The sequence below is a fragment of the Sparus aurata genome, chromosome 4 (genome assembly GCF_900880675.1).
Source record: "Sparus aurata chromosome 4, fSpaAur1.1, whole genome shotgun sequence".
Classification (NCBI taxonomy): domain Eukaryota; kingdom Metazoa; phylum Chordata; class Actinopteri; order Spariformes; family Sparidae; genus Sparus; species Sparus aurata.
The window spans coordinates 25,412,973-25,435,005 of NC_044190.1; the positions used below are offsets into that span (position 1 = coordinate 25,412,973).

Sequence of the window (22,033 nt, forward strand, 5' to 3'; positions counted from 1 at the left end):
TGTGTATTTATTAATTAATCATATATTTCCCCCTCTATTTTAGTACTCAGTTTTAGTATCACTATCCGGGTGTCCATCCAAAGCGCATTTTACATTCTAAATGTATTTCAGGAACATGCAAATGTATGCTTGGTTCTATCCACTACTGTTATGCGACTATTAGAAATGAGTCTTCAGGAAAGCCTTAAGTGGCACAGACTCTCCAGTCGGAACCTATTACACCATAGCAGAATAAGCAGGTGCATTAAGATGCATTTTCAAATTACCCAATTGAAAAATCAAAGTGGGCATTTTAAATGGTGGAAATTTTTGTTTGTACATGTATGTTAGGAAGTTTACATCAGATCTGTATGGACCAATGAGAGATTTCAATTTGTGGCTATTTCCATCTTTTTAGAAAAAAGCTTTACTCAGAGTGGAAACTGCTGATCAATTGTAAGAATTAAATGTTTGTTGTGTTCCTCCCCTCAAGCATTTAATAAAACTTTTATGCAAAAAGAAGTTTTGTCATTTCTGTTAACCTTTTCTGATAAATTACTCCCAAATGTGCATACAAATACGTTGATGAAAAAACTTATTGTTAACTCCCCTCTTTGCCTTTAAGAAGGTTTGAACAGCCACATCCTACAGATTTCATTAAGTAGTGCAGGTGCTTTGGCTAACCACAGACAAAGACACAGTGTGGCCTCTCATCCATAAACTGAATGCAGACACGTTGTAGATAATGCTACTAGTGTGCAGCCATGCCACAGGGGCACAGATATGTTTAGAACCCGGCAGGCTTTCTATAGTTTTTAGTTATTTCATCATATTATCATATTTTTTATTCTCACTGTTCTACACTGGCAGATCTGGTCTACATTGCCCTTATTATTACATTATCAGTTATGATCTGCTCCATACAATAAAAGGTGTAGTCGAGTTCACATAGCAATACTGTGAGACTATAACTCATTAAAATGTCTTTGTATTATTTGTGCAATTCATACTGTAATTTAGTTTAATTCGGCCACCAGGGAAATTTAACACAGGCCTAAAATGCCAGAGGAGGTTCTTGCAAACTGATGCCAAGCTATTAGAGGTAATACTTGTTAGTACTAAAGGTGGTACGAGTTACTTAAAGTAATTAAAGTTCAGAAACACTTAACTAAAAATTGTCTCATTCAATGACAAGGTAAAGACTATGTGCTTACTGAAAGTGTTTAAATGTTCGCTGTGTGTACGTTCAAGATCCACTTTATGTGAGGTCATTTCTTAGGAATGGCTGTCAATCCTCCCTCCACCCCACCATCCTACCCACCTCCCACCCAGAAGCTCAGGCCCGGCCAGTGCTGAGTGATAGACTAATCGATGTGCAGCCTAATCAGCCAGCTTAACTCTAATACCCCGGACAGGTTCACATCATTATCATATCAGCCTCCACACGTTTCGAGGTGACATGGAAGAGGTAAAAGATTAAAGACAATCTTGTAAGGAGGCAGCACAATTTTTAATGTGTTGACCAACCAAAAGAGGCTGCGAGAAGCAAGAAGGAGCTTAAAGTAAAAAGAGTTAATACCACGAAAAGAGGAATCTCAGACAAAGGCTTTGTGTCAGGTTGAGGCTACCACTATCTCTGCATCATTCAGAGGGATGAACATTAGCATTACTGGGGTGCGACCACTTTCAAAGGAACTGGTCCCTGCAGCCAGGCCAATGTCAGCCCATTACTAGTTGTCCATTAAAGTGAGTGAGTTTGTATAACTTAAGCACATATTTAGGAGAGCCCAAGGAACTTGTAGAAATCATCTATAAACTGCTTTACACCAACTGTTAACAGGCAGTAAATGACGCATAAAAGAAGAAACAGGTTTGAGGTTGATGCTGGGAGCTCGGGGCATGTGGTGGAGTCTGCAGACTTGATGCAATTATCTTGACACACACACACACACACAAGCACACGATCTGGTGTTGATTACACTTAGCAAGGGCGTGACTAGACATCCACACTTCACAAATCATCCAAATGATAATGCCGACAATCACTACAAAAACACAAAACAGAAAGGTATCGGTGGAATCTGAATCATTCCGTTAAAACTTTAAACATTAAATTGTGTAATCACAAAGCATCTTTATTATGTACTCGCTTATCTTCTGTTATAACAATTATAATATTCACTAAGCTAATGAATGCATCATTCATTCAGCATTGTATTATAGATGTGTGTCCACATGACATCACTCTGTGTGCTCTTGTCTTTTGAGCAGACTGATGAGGTTCAGATTTCATCATAAAAAAGGTCAGACTTAATTAGCTTAAAGAAAGATAAAATCCTTGAGTTCTTTTAATATTTTAGAGAAAGGGGAAATTTGCTAAAAGAAGTTACAAGTTTCTTAAACTATAATGCTTATAGAAATCAATATAAAAGTACTCTGCGGTCAGAGTAGTACATTTGTTAAGTTTATAAAGGGAGTCGTGGTTATGAGTTTTCCTACACAGTCAACCTTTGGTGATAAAAATAAATAAATAACACAGGCAGGTCACATAGATAGCACATTCTTCCAGGTCACCAGGATGGAGAGAAAGTCATGTGGCTCGGACACCATTTGGCAATGCCTCGGTCTGCTCAGTTGTCTACAGGATCCACACACTGTACTTATACTATAATTTGCATCAGATAGTCTGTCTGTGATCCTGTTGTGGCTCTTCCTGAGGTTTGTTTCCATCTTCTTTTTCTTCCTCCTGTTAAAAGGTATATTTTTCCTCAACATGGAATGTTTTTCCTCACTTGAATCGAGGGTCAGAGGACGTCATTCACTGTACAGATTGTTAAGTCCATCGAGGGAATGAAATTGTGATTTTGGGCAATATAAATAAAATTGATCAGACTTAGATCTTAAACTATTATAAAGCACTGGTGCAACTATTTTGCTGTTTATTGTTGATAGTTAAAAAAAGATTTATGTGCTTAATTTCATCAAAAGTGGTAATACGCCTGAAAAGGAATATCTCTTTCTCTTAGTCAGGAGTGTAACTTGAGGCAACGGCCATCATCATTAATGTTTAAGATGGCTAACAACTGTGCTGTCAACAGCTTCCAAGATAATCGACATGTCAATCAATGGCGGGTGTGAGGGCGGCTTTTAGAGGGTCCCTTAGGTGGCTGCTTAGAGCACGCTCAGTTTAACACAGTGGCAGTGGGAGAGTGTAAACAGAGAAGAATATAGACTCCAGGATTGACTGGCTGATCAATGCCATTGATCATTTAGCCCACAGTGCCTGCACTTCTTTGCATGAGCTGCTCATTTCCTCCTCAGTCATCCCACTCTGAGGCTTCAGGCACTGGATCTCAATAACCTTCTACTCAGTCACCAACAAATACAGAATGCACAGTAGAGGGAGACAGAGAGGAAGGCCACAACAAATGTTACGTCCGCTAATTGGTCCTGGTTATACTGAGATAGACAATTGCATATAATCACACACAAATAACATATCTATTGCTTGCTTGTTTCGTAGTAACACGTTTGAATGTTTGATTTTTTTATATATTTTTTTATTCGTTCAGTGTTAGAATTACCTTAAAGGAATAAATTATCATTTCAGATTTTCATAAAATAAAAAGACCACAAAAGCATGAAGGGTTGGTGAACACCAAAACAGAGCTAAAAGGAACCATATCGACTTTTGGTTTCAGCTTAGTCCACTGCCCTCAAGTGGCTCCAAAAAAATTACAGTGGTAACATGGAGCACGTAGTTGGGATGTTTCAGTTCCATTATATATGCAGCAAATGCAGCAGCTCCCTATCCACCTCAACAGACATAGCATAAAGAAAAGTACTGTTAATGACGAAACAAAAACATTTGAAGGCTTTAATCTTAAAAAAGTGTATGTGTATGCATGTATGCATGTATGTATGTATGTGGAATTGGTAATGAAAAATACAATAATAAATGCCCAATTAAAAAAAAATAATAAGCAATTGAGGTCGTAACAAAGGAAAAAAAACATTTACAGCTAACACAACGTTAAAAGCTTTTGCGTTTAACTTTTAAGTCACATTGCTTGTAACCTACCTGGGTACCATATTTCAAACACTGATAATTCTCTGTTATTAATTTTCTGTGCAATTACAGACAGGAAAGGTTCATGACAGTGGGTTTAGATTAAGTTACATTTAGTGTCATGGAAATTGTTGCTGCTCTGTCAACGGTGTCCACAAAAGTGTGATAAATACTCCCAGTCTGAGAAGTATTTGCTTTTCAAAGCTTCTCTTAGTGGCATGAAAATGGAGACAAACACAAAGTGACAGTTGGCACACCTAACTTAAACAACAAAGGCAAACCTATTCATTTGATTCTGCCTTGATACTGGACGGAGTCCACCACATCAATCGGTGTACAGGGTGATATGTTCTGGCAGCATTTACTCTGAACTGTGGACCCTACATAAAAAGCAAGGACCCTCAAACAAGGAGGTAATTATCCCATTCTAATATACTGGTGGGAGTCCTCTATGTGCCCAAAAATGGAATAGTGCATATTGGGCTCCCAAGAGTGACACCATTGCTGGTTCCCTTTGCAAGTAGCTTTGCCATCATTTGAGCAAGCATGTGGCAGTGAAGACAGAGACAAAATGACAGCAGAAGCATATTATCTGTTAGACCTTTTTTAAATCCTCTAATCCAGCTGTGAACAATTTGACCAAACACATCTTCTGGCCAAGGCAAAAATACTGCAAATCAAATAAGAACATAGAATAATCATAATCCAATTCTTACCACTAGCCAATCAACTGGATCCAGTGCAACGGGTATCTGTACCTACACACTGTTCCATCAATTTGAAATTCATGACGAATTTTTATTCTGCTCTTTTCTCAACGCATCCATTTCAGATGAGATGAAAAAGTAATAATCCAGCAATAAAGCTTGATTTACATCCCCTTCACTGTTCCCCCTCTTCCTTTTTTATTTGATCATTTAGCCAGGATCATATAACTGTATATCAGACACAAATGAAATCAGGTCCCATGCACATTAAGGCCATGTCTTTCTGCAGCTAACATCCCCTCCAACCCAACTACCCAGCTCCACAGCAAGCCAAGGGCAGAGTCCCATTCATTTTCAGGCCCATTTCCTCCTATGATTAGGCGATCAATCAATCCCAGCATTCAATCTCATCAGGCAGACGGGATTATCTGCCCATCTTCCCCTCTGCCTCTTTCAACTCACTCCCTCCCACACACACAGCAGCACATTAACATCAGATCAAGTATCACCCAACACAAGCAGTCTACCACATCCTCTGACCACAAACAGACAGCTTCTCATCTCAGCCATTTTTCACTCATCCATTCCATCTCCTCCAACTGGCTCTACTCACAAGTATACACATTCACCAAAAAACACAGACATAATGCAAGTGATGACAATTTTTTGTATGGGTGCAAATATTTCTGGAGAACATACTAAGTTTAACTTACTAAGGGACAGCATGCTTATTTACAATCTTAATGTATCTTAGTCAGTACAAACCAGTAAGAGATATAAGCACAATATGTTTATATTACACCATGAAATTGACAGCCTATACTGCTTCATTCGTACAATGGTTTGTAAACAAACAAAATGTATGTTTACAGTCAGTTGCCCCTTCACAAAGAGACTCTACAGTAATGACGCAGCGAAGGCTCGCAATTTCTCAACCCACCATTGTATGTTCACACTGAACCAAGGAGCTCCAGCTTAAAACCGACCAGAGCGTCAATTCATACAGCAGGCCAGAGCTGCAGATCCAAAAGATGATTTTTTTCAATACAAGTTGCCAGAGACAGTAACTACAACAAGACAATAGTGGAAGGCGACAAACATATAGTAAGTTAAAGTTTTCAGCTCTGAATCGCTTCACGTAATCACCACCATTCATTATAAGTTGCCAAAGACACTACCAGTTACTACGTTACTGTTGTTTGGTCCTGTAACTTTGCTTTCTGGGTTGAAGTGTGGGACATTTCTCTTTTATTTGATGAGTGAAGGATCTGTTTAGCTGTCAGACTGTGAACAACATCAGACCAACACGCCCCTGATCCGCTCCTGCGGCTTTTCCATTTCCACAGATGCCGGGTTGCCTCTGAGACTACCTCTGGAGGTGCATCAGAGCCGCACACATCTGAAACTTTCACACAAACAGCGATGCGAAGAATCAGCGCATGATTACCTCACTGAAAGGACAGTGTGAATGGGGCTAGTGTTATTTAGCAAAACTCATACAATACAATAGTGTTAGTGCCTTTTTTTTACTACAAACAATTGCAAAGCCAATTCTTTTAAGTATTTTATGTTCTGTGTTTTTTACATTCATGTCACCCTCTTATTCCTACCTATTCTTGCTTCTTGGCTGCATTTTTGGTGCATTACCACCAGCTGTAAATATGTGGAATAGTGTGCGACCAAATGGATTGCTACACCCATATGCATGTCCTCATGCAAATGTAGAGAAAAAGAAAACAGGAAACACATTATAAAAAACCATTCTATAGTGCCCAAAAAACTAATAACTAGTATTTGCTCGCTTTACAATGACACGCCCAAATCATCACTGTTGGAACCAACTGTTCATATTATTCAGTGGAAGTTGAATAAAGATGACCAGTCAGTAATTAAAGTAAAACTCTCGCAAGAAATCAACCTAGGCTTTATTTGTGATTGAATATGAGTCAAACCTTCGTGTAAAGGCACTTTTATGCTAGCATAAAAATCGCTATTTTTAAAACACTAAGAAGGCTCGACACAACATGAAACTTTGCTCGTAGTATCAACAGGGTCTCTACACATGAACACGAGCATTGAGAACATTGTTTGTGTACAATGACCTAAAGAGCCTTGTATGTGCGCTGCTGTCATGGCAGAAAAAAAGTGTCGATACCCGAGTGCTACCTAACAGGCAGAACAGTAATTGTGGACTGCTCCTCCAGCCTGCCTGTTAGGTCGCACTTGGGGATCGACACTTTCTGTCTGCCATGATGGCGGCGTGCCGGATATACAGCTACTAACGTAGCCGTTCAAAAACCTTCTTCTTAGGAAACTCTGTGTACACAAACAATGTTCTCAATGCTCGTGTTCATGTGTAGAGTCCCTGGTGAAACTACGAGCAAAGTTTCATGTTGTGTTGAGCCTTCTTAGTGTTTTAAAAATAGATGTAAGCGTAAAAGTGCCCACGCACTCCATTGAAAATTAGCTTGCCCCAAAAAAAAAAACTACAGTAAATCTTAAAAGTGCCTCTTTCGTCTTAAAGATTTGACTCAAATTCAATCACAAATACAGCCTTGATGGCTTTTTGGCAAGAGTTTCACTTTAAGGTCTAGCAAGTGATATTAGGTTAACTATAAGCATATTTGGAAGGCCAAAAGGTTGGTTAATCATTAACTCAAACTACACCATGAGGCCAAAAGAACATACAAAGCCACTCCGCCAAGTTTACTGAAAAGTGAAAATGGAGGGAAGGATACAGTAATATAAGAAAAGAGGTCACAGTGAATACAACACCAAATCCTAAAGCGACTGATATCATATGCAGGCTGAAAAAGGCTCGGATCTGCACATCCCCATCATTTTTGTTACTCTCGAGTGGAGATGATTATGATAAAACATCATATTGTGAAATGTTGAAGAGAAAAAATGAATTAGTAATAAACTTAGGGAGACTAAGAGCACACACAGGAAAATGAAATTACTTTTTATGCCATCACTAACATTTAATATTTCTAGTTTTTTCAGATAAGCGCCTGGTAAAAGGGACATTTTCCTTACAGCTAAAATATTTAATGAATTCCCCTTAATGGCAAAAAGCTTTTTGATGTAGAAATGCTAATTCCTGAAACAACACTGATGAAACTGTCATGCTTTCAAGACACACTACCTTTTAGCAACCATGTGCTAGGTTAATAAAGCTCCACGTCTGAAAGGCAGCAACTCCTTCCATGCTCATACCCCCATGAAGATAGTCAGCAATACCCCAGAAACAATTTCAAAGCAGCTATAGTTTCACTGGCAAAATAATAACTCTGCAACAATAACATTGTCACATTGACCTTGAATAGAACTGTGAACAGGCATTCGCAAACAAATTAATAGTGCAAATAGCTTCCTTTCTACCTACACCTTCTTCACTTTACCTTAATGATATTGTTTCCCACGAAATGGCCATGTTCCTGCGCAGTAGATCGCCTTCAGTGATCTAATCTGTTAAAATGACAAACAGCCTTTAGATTTTTTTTCCATCATTGTTAAAAAAAAATGTTTTGTCAATGATGGTAAATATTCAGTTAACTAGATATCTGTGGCCAAAATCGACTTGAAAAAGAAACAAAAAAAAATACCACCACCCTTATCAGAATAACTGTAAAACCTGGCTTTTCTCTCCTTTCTGCTTTTCTCTCAGTATGTGTCTGCTTTGTTGACGTTTTTTGCCAGCAGAATGTTTAATAAAGTCACTTGAAAAACACACCTCACATTTTCATTTTTTTTAAGTCCTGATTCCGTTTTCACAACAGCAGGTGAGCCATATGTGGAGGGCGCTTGTTGTTAATTATACAACCCATCCTATTGAAACCAACATTGTACCACATGGCATTGAAACAACCAGGTGCACTGAAAGCTTGTACGAGAAAACAGCATAAGAAGAGCTATACTAAATACCACAATCTGCGGGTTTACATAAGAGGGACATAATACCAGAGAACATTTCTCAGAAAATGCAACAGGAGGGTTAGAGCAAGGCCAGACCATCCGTTAGTTAACCGATCACGGACAGATAAAAAAAAAAAAGTATAAAATGCAAAAGTTTGGCTACTGATATATCTGGGCTGCCAGCACAAGTAAAATCCATGTGTGTGAAACAATGACATACTTAACATGAAGACTTGACCTGCAATTTGCAAGTAATGTTGTTTCAGTCATGTTGCTTAAGCTATAAAATGTACAACATGCATATTTTTTTGCATTTAGTAGAAGATCTAACGCAGTAAGAGATTCAATTTAATGATTTAGACAAGACAATCTTGACACAATAGTACCACTTCATTTATTTTCATTAATACTACTAATACTGCTGCTACTACAACTACTCCATTCCCTTTATGTTGCAATAAAAATATGTACAGTACTTTCTGTCATACATTTGAATATGGACTATTTTAAAGGTGTTGTTTACAAAATCATAACAAACACTTTTGTCTCTGAATTTACTTTCTTCTCTTCATTTTTATATCTGTGCTCTTATCTTTTTTCTTCACTCAGCAGGTTTAAAAAGCTAAATAAAACAAAAATAAATGTCTCCAACAGGCAATCACAGTTCTGTCTTCTCTCTTTTCAACATAAGAATGAGAGAATCTGCGTCGGAACACTGTCATATAATCTTTGGTTTTGCCTGAACAAGTCTGGTTAGTTATCTTTTTGTTTTAATAAAGCAGAGGTGAAGTGGTTACCTGTTAATATTCCATGTGGCAGATCATCCATGTGGCTATACCTTAATGTTCAACATACTAAAGACCTTTTTGGCACCTAGAGCTCCTCCGGAATGTTCTTTGGTCCTGCGTGAGCGCCAGTGTATTGGTGCTGTCCTATCAAGGCAAACAAAAGTTTCCATTTACACATCCAACACATACAAATACAAAGACATAAACATAACACCACAAAATAAACATCACATGTGTTCCATACAGATGTCAACAGCAGCAATATTGTCAAACTGAGACGGTCATGTAATGCTTAAGGATCTCTCTGTGGGACTCTTGACTGTCAGGAGAAGTTGCATCTGCTGCAATAGATGGCTTTAATAACACATGTGAATTCTCTGCTGTGTTTTTTCTATATATTTTGTTTTAATCATTAGCTGGGGCCTACCAAGTACTGCTTACTCCAAGATACCCATCAACTTTACTGGCAACAATTAATCCTGCGTATGGCAAAGTTTATCCTTAAAGACCATAAACCAATCCACAAACATACAAACTGACATTCAGATATTGAATATAGGTCTGCTTATGGGCGTTTCATGCTGTGTGGGTATTAGGCTGTCTACACATGATAAGCAGTCTGATCAGCACTGGCCGCAGGGTCAGGCATAGAGTCAGTGCAGAGAGCTAAGCTCAACACTGATGCATCATTTCATATTTAATAACAAGAACTAAAATATACATCATCTCAAATATATTCTCCTTATGAAATAATTAGCTGTAATCTGACTGGACATGCTTTAAACAGTCAGCTCTGAATTTAGTTTAAGTAATGTCAAAAACATGCTAACGTTTTAGCACAATCAGAGGGGTCCCCAGTGTCAAGAATCTGCAGCATTGTTCAGTGCATCAAAAAGGATTGTCCCAAACCTGACAGAAAACAATCTGCAGATGTTGATATGTAGTCGACAAAAGTGGGGGTGATTTTATTCCTTCAGTGTGGGTGGCTGATGTTAACTTTGGGTGGAGTAAAGCAGAGGCTGTGTGGGGGAAAAAAATATATTTGGCTACATCATATCTTTCTGCAGAGTAGCCTTGACCTGCTGCAGCATCTTGATAGAGCTGCCGTCCATTTAATTCATATGGATACACTAACATCCCCAGTATGCCTTATCTCAGTGAGGACCAAGTAATATAGTTGAGATTGGATTAGAGTGATCCCACTGAGAGAGAGAGTGAGGATAGTACTGACAGATAGACGGGAAGGTGTGCAGACCAACAGAATTGATGCTACCAACAGCATATCAGCTTTTAACCTTGAAAAGTCTACAACTATTATGAAGACGCATATAAGTTTGAAAACCAACTTTAGGAAATTCTAATTTTGTGATATGAATAAATCGATTAATATTAAAAACAAAACTTTAATACCATAGTGGGTGTAGCACACAAAAGGCGAAGAAGGAGACTTCACTTCAATAATGTTGAAGATGGCTGAATTCCATTTACATGCCATGGTATTTAACCTTGTTCACAGTATACATTTTGATTTGTAAGAGCAAAGAAAACACTGGAAAAACAACTGTGATTAAAAATGGCTACGTTCCATTCAAGGGTAGGACTTTTACACATTCAAGTGTGTTTATAAGTCTAGGGGAACACTACTGCATATGTGAAAAAGTAGTATAAAGCCTTTTGTAACTCCAGAGGAAGCTGAATGTTATCAGATAAATGCCTCCAGTGATGTCGCTTGTTGCACTGTGGGTAATGTAGGCAGCATGTTCGTGAAAAAATGTTTCTGATTATGCTATATAGATTTTGATCATTTGTTTTTAAATTGTCCAACAATGTTAAAGGAGCACAAAGCTAGACCAGCGGATGCTTTTTCAAAACCTGGCACCTACATTACCCACAATGCAGCAGCCATGAGGCAATTCATCAGATTTCATGCAACCCCCCTTTAGAGCCACAAAAGGCTTTAAACTTATTTTTTTCATATATACAGTAGTACTCCCCAACACCTTTAAATACACTTAAAATCAGTGGAGGTACCCTCTTAGTATCCGAGTCTATTCCCTACAAGTCTATCATGCAACCTGGGTCACTGTCACACTTTCATGTATTGCTGTGACAATAGAAAACATTGTGCAAGTTGAATAAATCACAAATAACTTAGTTTTAAATATGCATACTAATCCTAATGTCTCTCAAATAATCATTAAAAAAACAAACTACTTTCCATTGTGGGGTCAGTCTAATGTGAAATGTACATTCACAAGCGTGTTGGAGGTGAACTAATGACTGCAGCAGACAGTGACATGGTATTTAACCTGTATCCCTCATCATAAAAACAGATTCCCCTCGAAAGAAAGTTTGATGATTAATCGGTAAGTAACTTTCAAACTGCTCATATTGTCGGGATGCCTTCCCATGGTCTAGCCAAGCTACAGACTGTACACTTGGAGCTACTTTGCCCCTTTCCAAGATATCTCCCAACACAAAGCTGTTAGCAGTTAGCGGTAACCTTGGTGACTTTCCTATAAAAGCTAAAGTAGCTAGCTCATTAGCCTAAATAGTTAGCTCATGTGGCATTGACTGTTGGTGGGGCATAAATAAAAAGCTAGCTTGTCCCACTTAGTAATTCTCCAGAAAAAGAAGTCGTTTTTACATTTAGGACTTCTGCATTTCATATTAATGCTACTACAGACACGCAAAGCTAACTTACCTAGCTAAATCTAACTAACAGCTAATGTTAGCTTACCTGATAAACACCAAGGAACAGGTAGTCTTGATAAAGGCGGGGAAATGCTAAACAAACAAACAAACAACCAGCAAGTCTTTAAAAATATGTGACATCATACGTTTTAAACGTTGGGAATGACCTGTCTGACAGCAGTTTGTAACATTTTTTTTTTTTTTTTAAAAGCCCTTAATGCGCCACCTGGTGTCCACGCATTTATGTTAAGGGTGTGTTGGATTTTGTCACAAGTGAGCCCGCTCGGTGGTGAATTACATAAGTATTTACTTTATTTAAGTTAGATGCAACTTTCATGAACCCAGACTGGAGTATAATAACGACAAATCTTACCATCACATATAATTTAATATTTCACGTACCTATTGCTAATGAAGAGCCATCCACCATTCTCTGGCCGATTGCCAATCTCATCCCCTGATGAGATGTTTAACAGATGCTCTCAAGTTTACATTTTTGTGGAGGAAACTTTGGGACCACTTTCTGTTTATTACCATTTTCTTCTCTGTTTCTTTGTTCTTAGATGTGTTAGATAAGATTTGTTTTTGTTTTTCTGTTATTACTGTTATGATGTAATTTAATAATAGTGATGTGGTGCATGTGATTAAAAATAATGCTGAACCAAATGTCATATTCCTGTAATTTTCTAAAAGTTATTCAGGGTTCCTCCACTTATATTTGATTCCAGATAAAAATGGAAAATAAGACAAATTTCATTATTGAAAATAAATAGATAAACGACTTTTAGAGATTAATTTATGATAACAAATATATATATATATATACATATATATATATATATATATATATATATATATATATATATATATATATATATATATATATAAAATAGTTGCATATATTCATTAATGTATATATATATATATATATATATATATATATATATATATATATATATATACATTAATGAATATATGCAACTATTTTAGATTACATAAACTACCCAATGATATAATTTCAGAATTTTTTTTATGTTTGATAGGCAACTGCATGGCTGTGAAATTCACTGGGTTACATCAAAAATCAATTAATCTAACACATCTCTATAATATCACTATTGCATCATGGGGATTATTCCAAAAATTCAGTTTGTTATGTACTGCACAAAGACTTCTGTAAATATTCAATAGTATGACAGATGGGTTTTTTTTGTTGCAGAAGGTGAAAAAGAGAACATGGGTGGATAGGAAAGGATTGATGCGTGGACTTTGTTTGTCTGGGTCAGGATGGACTGTAAGCATCACTCAGAGGACAGTTTTTGGAGCAGATGGTCAATTTTGCAGCAACTCTCAGCTTTTTCCCTTCCCTGGCATCTTTGCCTGACTGAGTCAGTTTCTTATGTTTTGCAGTGAGAGGACTGGCACAAATCTCACATTTCACCCTATATAATGGATCTGTTTGGTTGGCATGCTAATGGATTAACATTGATTAAGTAATCGTATGTAATTTTGACATCAGTAGCCGAAGCAACATGGATAACATAATATTTATAGTTAAAGGTTTGTTTGTTTGTCTGTTTGTTTGTCTGTTTGTGTGTGAATATCAAAATTGGCCAGTACCAAAAAGGATCAGATATTTTATAGATTTAAATAATAATACTATTCGATACTACAATGTATCCTATACAGCTATGGTGTTAAGACTACTGCAACAAAATCGACTCAATAGATCTGGAGTCTGTGACTTATTTGATAGACAGTGGAACCTATAAAGCATTAACAATTATCACTCGAACATAACTTTTAAAATAGGAGATAAAAGAAAGGGGGAGATTATAGCATGATATAACAATGGCACTGACAGTATGATTTTAAATGTCTTGTGTTTCTTGATATTAATTAAAACTGAAAGGTCAAATGAAATCATCGGTTTAGTCAGAAGACTATATGGAAAGGAGTGCACTCCTTGGGGCCGGTGTGAATTATCTGGCCAGTAAAAAGTGGCTGTGTGAGGCTCATAATGCGACCATGACTTGGCAACATCTTTGTTACAAAAACTAAGATTATTAAAAAGATGTCCCCCGGCAACTCATTATACCGTCAGCTCAGGCCATTTTCTCCTTAAGCCTTTAATTAAATTTGAATGATTATAAAAGTAGAGAACAGTCAACAGCTACATGACTGCCAGCTAGAACTGCATTATGCCAGCAGGCAGATGACTTATTATTATTTTTTATTTTATTTTTCCTCACGCTCACAGCTCCCCGGCATCCTTTTTGGTCCTCACAATGTTGACATTTATTACTGGCTCTATTCTCCTTATTGTCCCATTCTTCTGTATCTTTGGGGTGGTTTTATAAGTCAGATCACCCAAAATACTTTCTTTGGTGACATTTATGAGGGTAGGAGTCTTTTGAAAAATATAATGGTTTGGCAAACACTGTAGAATAAAAGATCTGGGCCATTCTTGGAAGACAGTAGAACCAGGCCTGCTTTCATCTCAACATGCTCATTGTACACAATTATGGTGATTTATTAACATGTTAAACTTAACTATGAGTCTAATTAGATGAGAAATTAGTGCATGAACTCAACTTGCCCTATAGGGAAAAGAAAGCCACAAAGGACACAGATTGTTCTTCCCTCTGATTTGCTCTTAATGGATCTTTACACTGAAACGTTCAGTAATTGTGTTATTAGTTAGTCGTGTAGACAAGCTAAAAGCAAGTAATGTCAAGGCAAATTTTGAATGGTTGTCTTTTTCTGCGCATAAGAGCTGGAAATTAAAGGCACATGATACAAACAACATACCAGGACTGTGTACTGTATGTGAAGAACACACAAATCAAAACCCACTCAAACTTAATATTTTGGATGAGGGTTTTCAAGTCATATCGTACAAAATAATCAGGTTTCACTCAATTTTTGGGGGAGTAGCAATGTTTAAAACTCTAGATTAACAGATATGGGTAATTCTTGGGATACAATAGAAATAGGCCTGCTTTCATCCCACCTTGTCCAATGAAAACAATGTTTTTTTATTAGTTACCTGAATCTTAGTCAATCTAAGTCAGTATGTCAACTCCACTTCCCAAGCAAGAAATATCATGAAGTTCAGAACATTATTCTGCTTTGTTCCCACCATCGACCTGCTCCTAATGGATCCTCGCTCCAAGAAATTTGGTAATTGAGGCATTAGTTATTGGTCTTGCTCTTGATCAGGTTTTGTCCGGCTTTAGTCTTGGTGTTAACTTATTCTCAACCCCTCAAAGTCTAGTCTTGGTACTGATACTGTCTGGTCTTGGTGTTGACTTTGTCACTTTTAAGGTGGTCTCGACTACAACACTGCACACACAGATCTGCACCAGAGCCCGGGACGCAGAAGGTGAAGCTGGGGAAATTCCCATCCAGCAGCTCTTGCCAGGGATGTGTGCAACCCCTCTTCTCCCTCTACAACAGCAACTGCACCTCCTGTGACCTGTCTGTCCTGGGATTAGACACACATTTTTAACATGCAAACTGGACTTTAATGAAAGAAAAAAAAAAAGTGTGGCGAGTGTGTGCACTTCATGCATACTTGAGATCATTACTGTGCGAAGCTTGCATACAGCTGTTTTCTAAATGTTAACATACAAGACTTCTGGGCTGCACAGATGATCATGTTCTTCATCTGAGACACAGAAATATAAAATGCCAGAATTAGGTTTAACACCACTGGTGACGTAACAGTTATTACAATAATAACCACAGTCATGCTGACCACACTCAGAATCGTGGTTATCATGGTGAATCGGGTGGTAGTATGGAGCACCGTGACATTGACCAATTGTACAAGAGCAATTACAATCCTGTTTAGATCAGCCGCCAAACGGAACAAGGGCAGGTTGAAATGGCAAATCAGGATTGCCCCATGCAACCCCCAGGCCCTGCACTCTTTTTGAATTAAGAAATGGGCAGAAAAAAAATCATCACAGGGCCACAAATGAACAGACCTTCTCCCTCTGGCAGGCACTGCAGACCACCAAACAACAACGCAAACAGTTTGTTCTCACAGGCCATCAAAATCATGATAAGCTTTTACTGTGCAATTGCCACCACATTGTGTTTGTGCTATACTTAGAAATGCATTTACCGTTTTGTCTGTTAATCTCACTGCATGTTTGTTTCGGGCTTGTATGTAAGTAAACAGAGCAACTGAAAACTGCACTGTTCACTGCAATTGAACTTGAATCTGATTTTCCTATTTATTCTCTGTTTAAATTCTGTTCCAGGGATCAGCAGGAGATAAAACATGAATGGTTTGTGTCATTGATGAGGGGGCAAATGGTTTTTTGTCTGTGGACGGTCAACAACAAATAAGATGGAAGGATAAGGCAGGTGACTTTGTGAGTCACACTCGATTACGAGATGTGTGAAACCTACCCTCTGGTTTTGTCCCTAATTTGTTCGCACAACTCCTTAAAGCCACAGTCTGTAACTGCCCTCTGTTGGTGCCCTCTGCTGAAACACAGTTTTTCCGCCACTTGCTTTGTTTACATGGTGATATATTGGTTTGAAGATTGGTTTGAACATCTCTCTTCAGTCCACAATACTTTTAAAATACAGTTGTCTCCCTTCCACCTGCCTGGTCTTAGGGGAGGTGGATGGTGTCAAGTGAAAAGAAAAGGAGGCACACACAAATACGTGGGTGCCAGCATTCTTCTTTTCCAGGTTTAATATGTGCTTGCAGCGTTGCAATTTTGAATAACTGTATAGTGGCAACACAAGACTTGAACTGTTACCTGTCATCTACCACACAATCAATGGCCATCTGGTGCGGCACGGTAAAAGAGAGTTTAGATTTGTGTTTTGAAGAAACAACATCTACTCCAACTATGTTCCCAAATTTAAGAATGACGCAGCCTGGGGAATCACAACTCTGATCAACAGACGTGACAAAGATGACATATTTCCCTAAAAAACGTTTTTTTATAAACAGAAAAATTCCATATGAATGCGGAATGCAACGCAAATTGATAATCCATCCGCATACATGCAACAGTTTGTACACTTGTATATCTCTCAACACATGCAAACATGTGCAGGTACAATTCCTCGTCACTGACTTGATATAAGATAGTACTGATGTGTCAAAGTCTGTCCCCCAGTCAAATAATTTGCTGCCAATAGATTACATCTATCTATCTGTCAATAACTTTAGGCATAGAATTAGCCAAATTTTAGCGAAGGGGAAACACGAAGATAAAGACACACCGGCCAAAAATGTGCTCACACTTTATATTCTGGTACACATTTGAATCATTAACTAGTTGGTTATCAGCTTGCATATTAGTAGCATACTGGCTCTTTAGCAAGCACTTTAAATGCCTTCTGCACGACGTATCTGGTCATTAACTCCGAGTTTCTCTCACATTTACTGATTATTGATAAGGAGGTTATGCATGGATTCTGACATAAATATGATGTGTTAATAATGTGGTTGTACCTTATTATCTTATGTAACAAAACATGATAGTACAGGTGTTAATAGTGTCTAAATAACTCAATTAAATCTTTCTAATTAAGATTATGTTCCCCAAGTGAGGTCTTGCCTTACTTGTTATTCAATAGTTTAGTGACTGTTATCTTCCAGATAGAACAACGACTCTCAATTGCTACAAACGCACTCAACAGAAGGAGTTCAGGAAGGTTTTCAGACCTTCACCTATATACTGATATTATTTTAAAAGAGAAAATAGGTTTTCCTCTGTGACTATAACACTCACTGTTTTCAGAGGAAGCATCTAGCTGCCATCAGAGGAACTGCATCCTCAGGCACTTGTGCACTCAGCTGTGGTTGTTGCTGCCTGGGCTGTAGATATAGCTGTAACAAGCTGGCTGCTCATGAGAAAGCAGCAGCTGTGGTGGATGTGGCTTCAGCTGTTACAAGTGTGAATGTGGCTGCAACTGTCACAGTCACAGTGTTTATGATGGTGCTCTTTGTGAACAGTTTGATTTGAAAGAAAGTTGATTTAGAAATGAATAGACGTTGTTCTGTTAGTAATTTCCTTTTTTCTCTATAAAAATGTTTCCCTTTCTGCCCCAACTGGTCAACCCTGGCCTCTACTTTCTGAATTTCCTCGTTGGTAATGTACAATATTTCATTTGATAACGGCAATCGAGGTAAAGTCTGATCTGGATAAGAGCCATGTAGGCTATCACCTCCATCTGGTCGGAGTTAGCTCGAATTTACAGATTGTAGGACTGTGTGCATGTGTTTGAAAGAAGGGCGGATTATCAATCTGCTTTATATTTGAAAGTAATTAGAATTCTTCATTTCTCTTTAAAGCCCTGCAGAAAGACGCAGGGTGGTGTGGTGGTGGTGGGGGTGACAGGTTAATTGAGGAATAATACCCTTCAGAATGATGGATTTTGGTGACTTGAGATGTCAGAATCCATTATAGGAAATTTAAATTTGCAATTAAAGTGGGAGGTTGGGTGCAGAATTCTTTCATTTTAATTCCCCCATGCTTCCTCCCCTGTTATTATTAATGTTCTGCATTAAATGGTCTGGGCCCCTCTGTTCTCTGATTTGGCACTCACCCACAATCCTGCACAGTTTGCCAAAATGAGGCTTAATTAATGAACTCATACATACAGTAAATCAAACAGTCCTTTTCAGAACAGGGATGCTGGACTTGAGGGACATTTTGTGAGGTAATTGAAAATATACACCTCATCACGCTGAGAAAGAAGAGGTGAAAAAACACTCCAGCTTCAACATATTTGGCCTCAGGTCTGTGATTACTGCTTAATTTATTCGTTTTATTTCCTGTGCGGAGAACTTTTTGGAATTTAATCTTAGTCGAGTCAGACCTTGTAATCTTTGGCTTGTGGGCCGCGGGAACTCACTTTTACAATGAGACAGATGCCCCCGTTAAAGGACAGAGACTGTAATGTGATGCTGATAGGCAGTTGACGACTGGCGATGATATTTCTGCGACACTTCACCTGTTTACGTAGCTCAGGGAATTATGAGTGTTAGGTGGTGTGTGTCAACACTTGCGTCAATAAACTCCTAATGTCAAACTTTTACCACCTGCCACAGACTGAACGGGGTACACATGTCCTGTTGTGCTACTGATTCTCCTCCACAAATTACATTTCCAATTCAAATTGTTCAATGTACACTTCAAGGTGTTATTTGTTATGCACAGCTTTACTCTGAGACACTGCTGTGAAATCATGGCGAGATTTAGTAATTTGTCAAAAGTTAACTTAAGAAAACAAATGTTTGCCAGTACTACAGATAAAAGTAGTCCCTTTGTCTCAATTTCCTTCCATTGTCATCTTTTTAATGAACATAAAGTTTTATAAAACATAATTAAAACCTTAAAAGCTGAGTCCTCATTACATTAGTCTAGATTAAAAAAATAAGCTACAACACCAAGTGATAGTAATCAAATATGAAAAAACTATGTAGAATATGGATGAAGGTCAAAGGTGCATTATGTAAGAATTTTGGTTGAGATTGTTTAAAACAACTAGAATTATCAACAGAATGTGAAGAAAAAACAGCTCTGGTGTTATGTCAACGATGTCTACTGAAGTTAGCATGCTAATCAGCTAGCCCCAGCCTGCTGAGGACAGTACATCCTGGATACAGCTTTCATTCCTGTGAAAGCTGCTAAGCGGTGCATGAAGCCAAAAAAAGCTTGACTTCGGGGCTATAAAATTACCAGGATCTCCTGCATTGCGGATCCCAAACAGCAAGCTCACTAGAAACTTCCACCAACCGAGCCAGCTAGCTTCCGGTTTAGTGTCCAGCTAACTGGAATAGCAATAAATGATTTAACCTGCAGCTACTCTAGACTTTCCAAATGTAATTGGACCGAATGGCCTCAATTATGATAGTCAAGCGAATCATTTTGTGGGGGGCTGTGAAACTTTAAAAAAAATGTCTCAGCTTCTTCCACAACGTAAGCCCTTGGGAAAACGTATTTTTGGAGCACAGTGTGTCACGTGAAGTTGTAATTACACGTTCTGGCCTCTATGAAAGTCGCCTTCAAAGCCTGGCGCTCTTCCTGAGGGCCTGACAGTTACCAGCAGTTAGCAGCTACTCTGGTGATGTGCTGCCGCTAATTTGTTCGGAGCAGTCTTATGTCGACAAGTGGACTATTCTGACATATTGCACCTTTGAATAAACATTAAGACGTATGTAGTATAAACAATGAGATATAATAAGATTATAAAATTTATATTGAGGAATATTAAATACACAAAATTATCAAACTTATTCTTGCATCTATTGATTTGAATGTATTTTTAAATGTTTTTATATGGATATGATATAAAGTTTAAATTAATATACAGATTACTGCTATTTTTTTCATGTTAACAATGAGGCAGTAGCTGGTGCAAAAAGTCTTGTCTTTGTGCTTTACTAACGCGGAAAGAAAAAAGACTGATGCACAATATTTGGTAACCATTGTCAAAATTGAGGCGGTGGGTGAATAAATTCAGCACCTCTGTTTCCCTCTGAGGACTATCTGCCGCAGCAGTACATTAATGCCACTATCAGCTACTATATCACCAGTCAAAGTGACAAATGGCCGACAAGCGCCTCTCAAATATTCAGGGAGGGTGGAGTAGTGCAGGGGTGGTTATGGGTGACAGTGTTTTTCTCTATTTGGCAGGAGGACTTGGTGTAAAATTTCGGGAAGAGGGACGGTGGGAGTAAAAGTGGGAAAAAGGCGGTGTTTGGAGTCTGTGTGTTTGCATGTCTACATGACATGCATCTGCATGTTTTAGAGCGGAGAACGAATTATTGTCTTATTGTCCTCTCTCTGCACTTCCCTCTCCCTCCGTCCTGACACCCCCTCATCTCCCCCATCACTCGGACAGCTGGAAACAGAATTCATCCGATTTGTTCTGCTGCTTTTCTCTCTCCCAACTGCCCCATTCCCCCCACAGTTCCCCAGTCCCCCTCACTGTCGTAATAGGATCTGCAGGAATCATTCAAAGGCTAGATATAATTTACTGCTTGCCGTGCACAATACCCCCTCCCACTCTCACCCCCTTTCTCAATCGCACAAGGTGCCCTGCGGATGAACTAATCATACTTGAAATATTATTTCTGCTTCTTATTCCTCCATTTTATGAACAGCTCCTTTTTATGGTGCAATGGATTTAACCCCTGCCTGGTCACACTCACACCAGTCTGTGCAGGAATAGAGAGGGTGGGCGGTGTGGGCGGAGAGAGACAGACAGAAAAACCTTTTGTTTTTTTCTTTATATTTGTTTATGATTCTGCCTCCTTGTTTGTTTTGGATAAATTCATATTTCATCCAAACCTTGATTTCCCCCGGTGATGACTCCATCTTACAAACAAGGCAGTGCTTAGGGAACATGCAAGTAACTCAGCCAGCAGCTTCACCAACAGAACCATAAAAAAAAAAAAACTATTCCACAGGGCTCTTTTACCCATAATCCCTTTGCTCTCTTTATGCAATCCACATATTTGGACAAGTAACTCCTCTTCATTCATAATATTTACACCACAGTAAATGCACTCATGCATAACAGCTAGTATTAGCATACGGGCTGTGCTGCTCCTTAGAACAAGAAATGAAAAAAGAAACAGAGACATAAATTGAAAACTACTAAAGGATATTCTCTGATATACCTTATAGCTTCTTCTTGATGAATGCCACACTCTCAATATTCGAGGGTTGAGTTTAGTAGTTTTTATTTGAGTCATTTAGCTGTAAAATATGGTTTAATATGGACTGAGACAGACAAAGGGCCAGCACAGTTTGGTGAACAGTCGAAAACTGATTGAGACTTGAATGAAATTCTATTGATTTGGCACTTTGTCCATTGATCTCTTGTGGGACCAG

The 22,033-nt window shown here is 38.3% G+C and overlaps 1 protein-coding gene across 1 annotated transcript in view; it reads right to left on the reverse strand.

Moving 5' to 3' along the window:
- Window positions 1-12,587, reverse strand: part of LOC115580187 (uncharacterized) — a 141,178-nt gene extending 128,591 nt beyond the window's left edge. The window contains exons 1-4 of the mRNA XM_030414212.1: window positions 12,558-12,587; window positions 12,202-12,248; window positions 9,471-9,605; window positions 8,160-8,226 (exon numbers count right to left, since the gene is read on the reverse strand). Coding sequence (XP_030270072.1) covers window positions 8,160-8,191 — 32 coding nt within the window. The 5' untranslated portion in view covers window positions 8,192-8,226; window positions 9,471-9,605; window positions 12,202-12,248; window positions 12,558-12,587. The remainder of the gene's footprint in view (window positions 1-8,159; window positions 8,227-9,470; window positions 9,606-12,201; window positions 12,249-12,557) is intronic.
- Window positions 12,588-22,033: the final 9,446 nt, after the last annotated feature.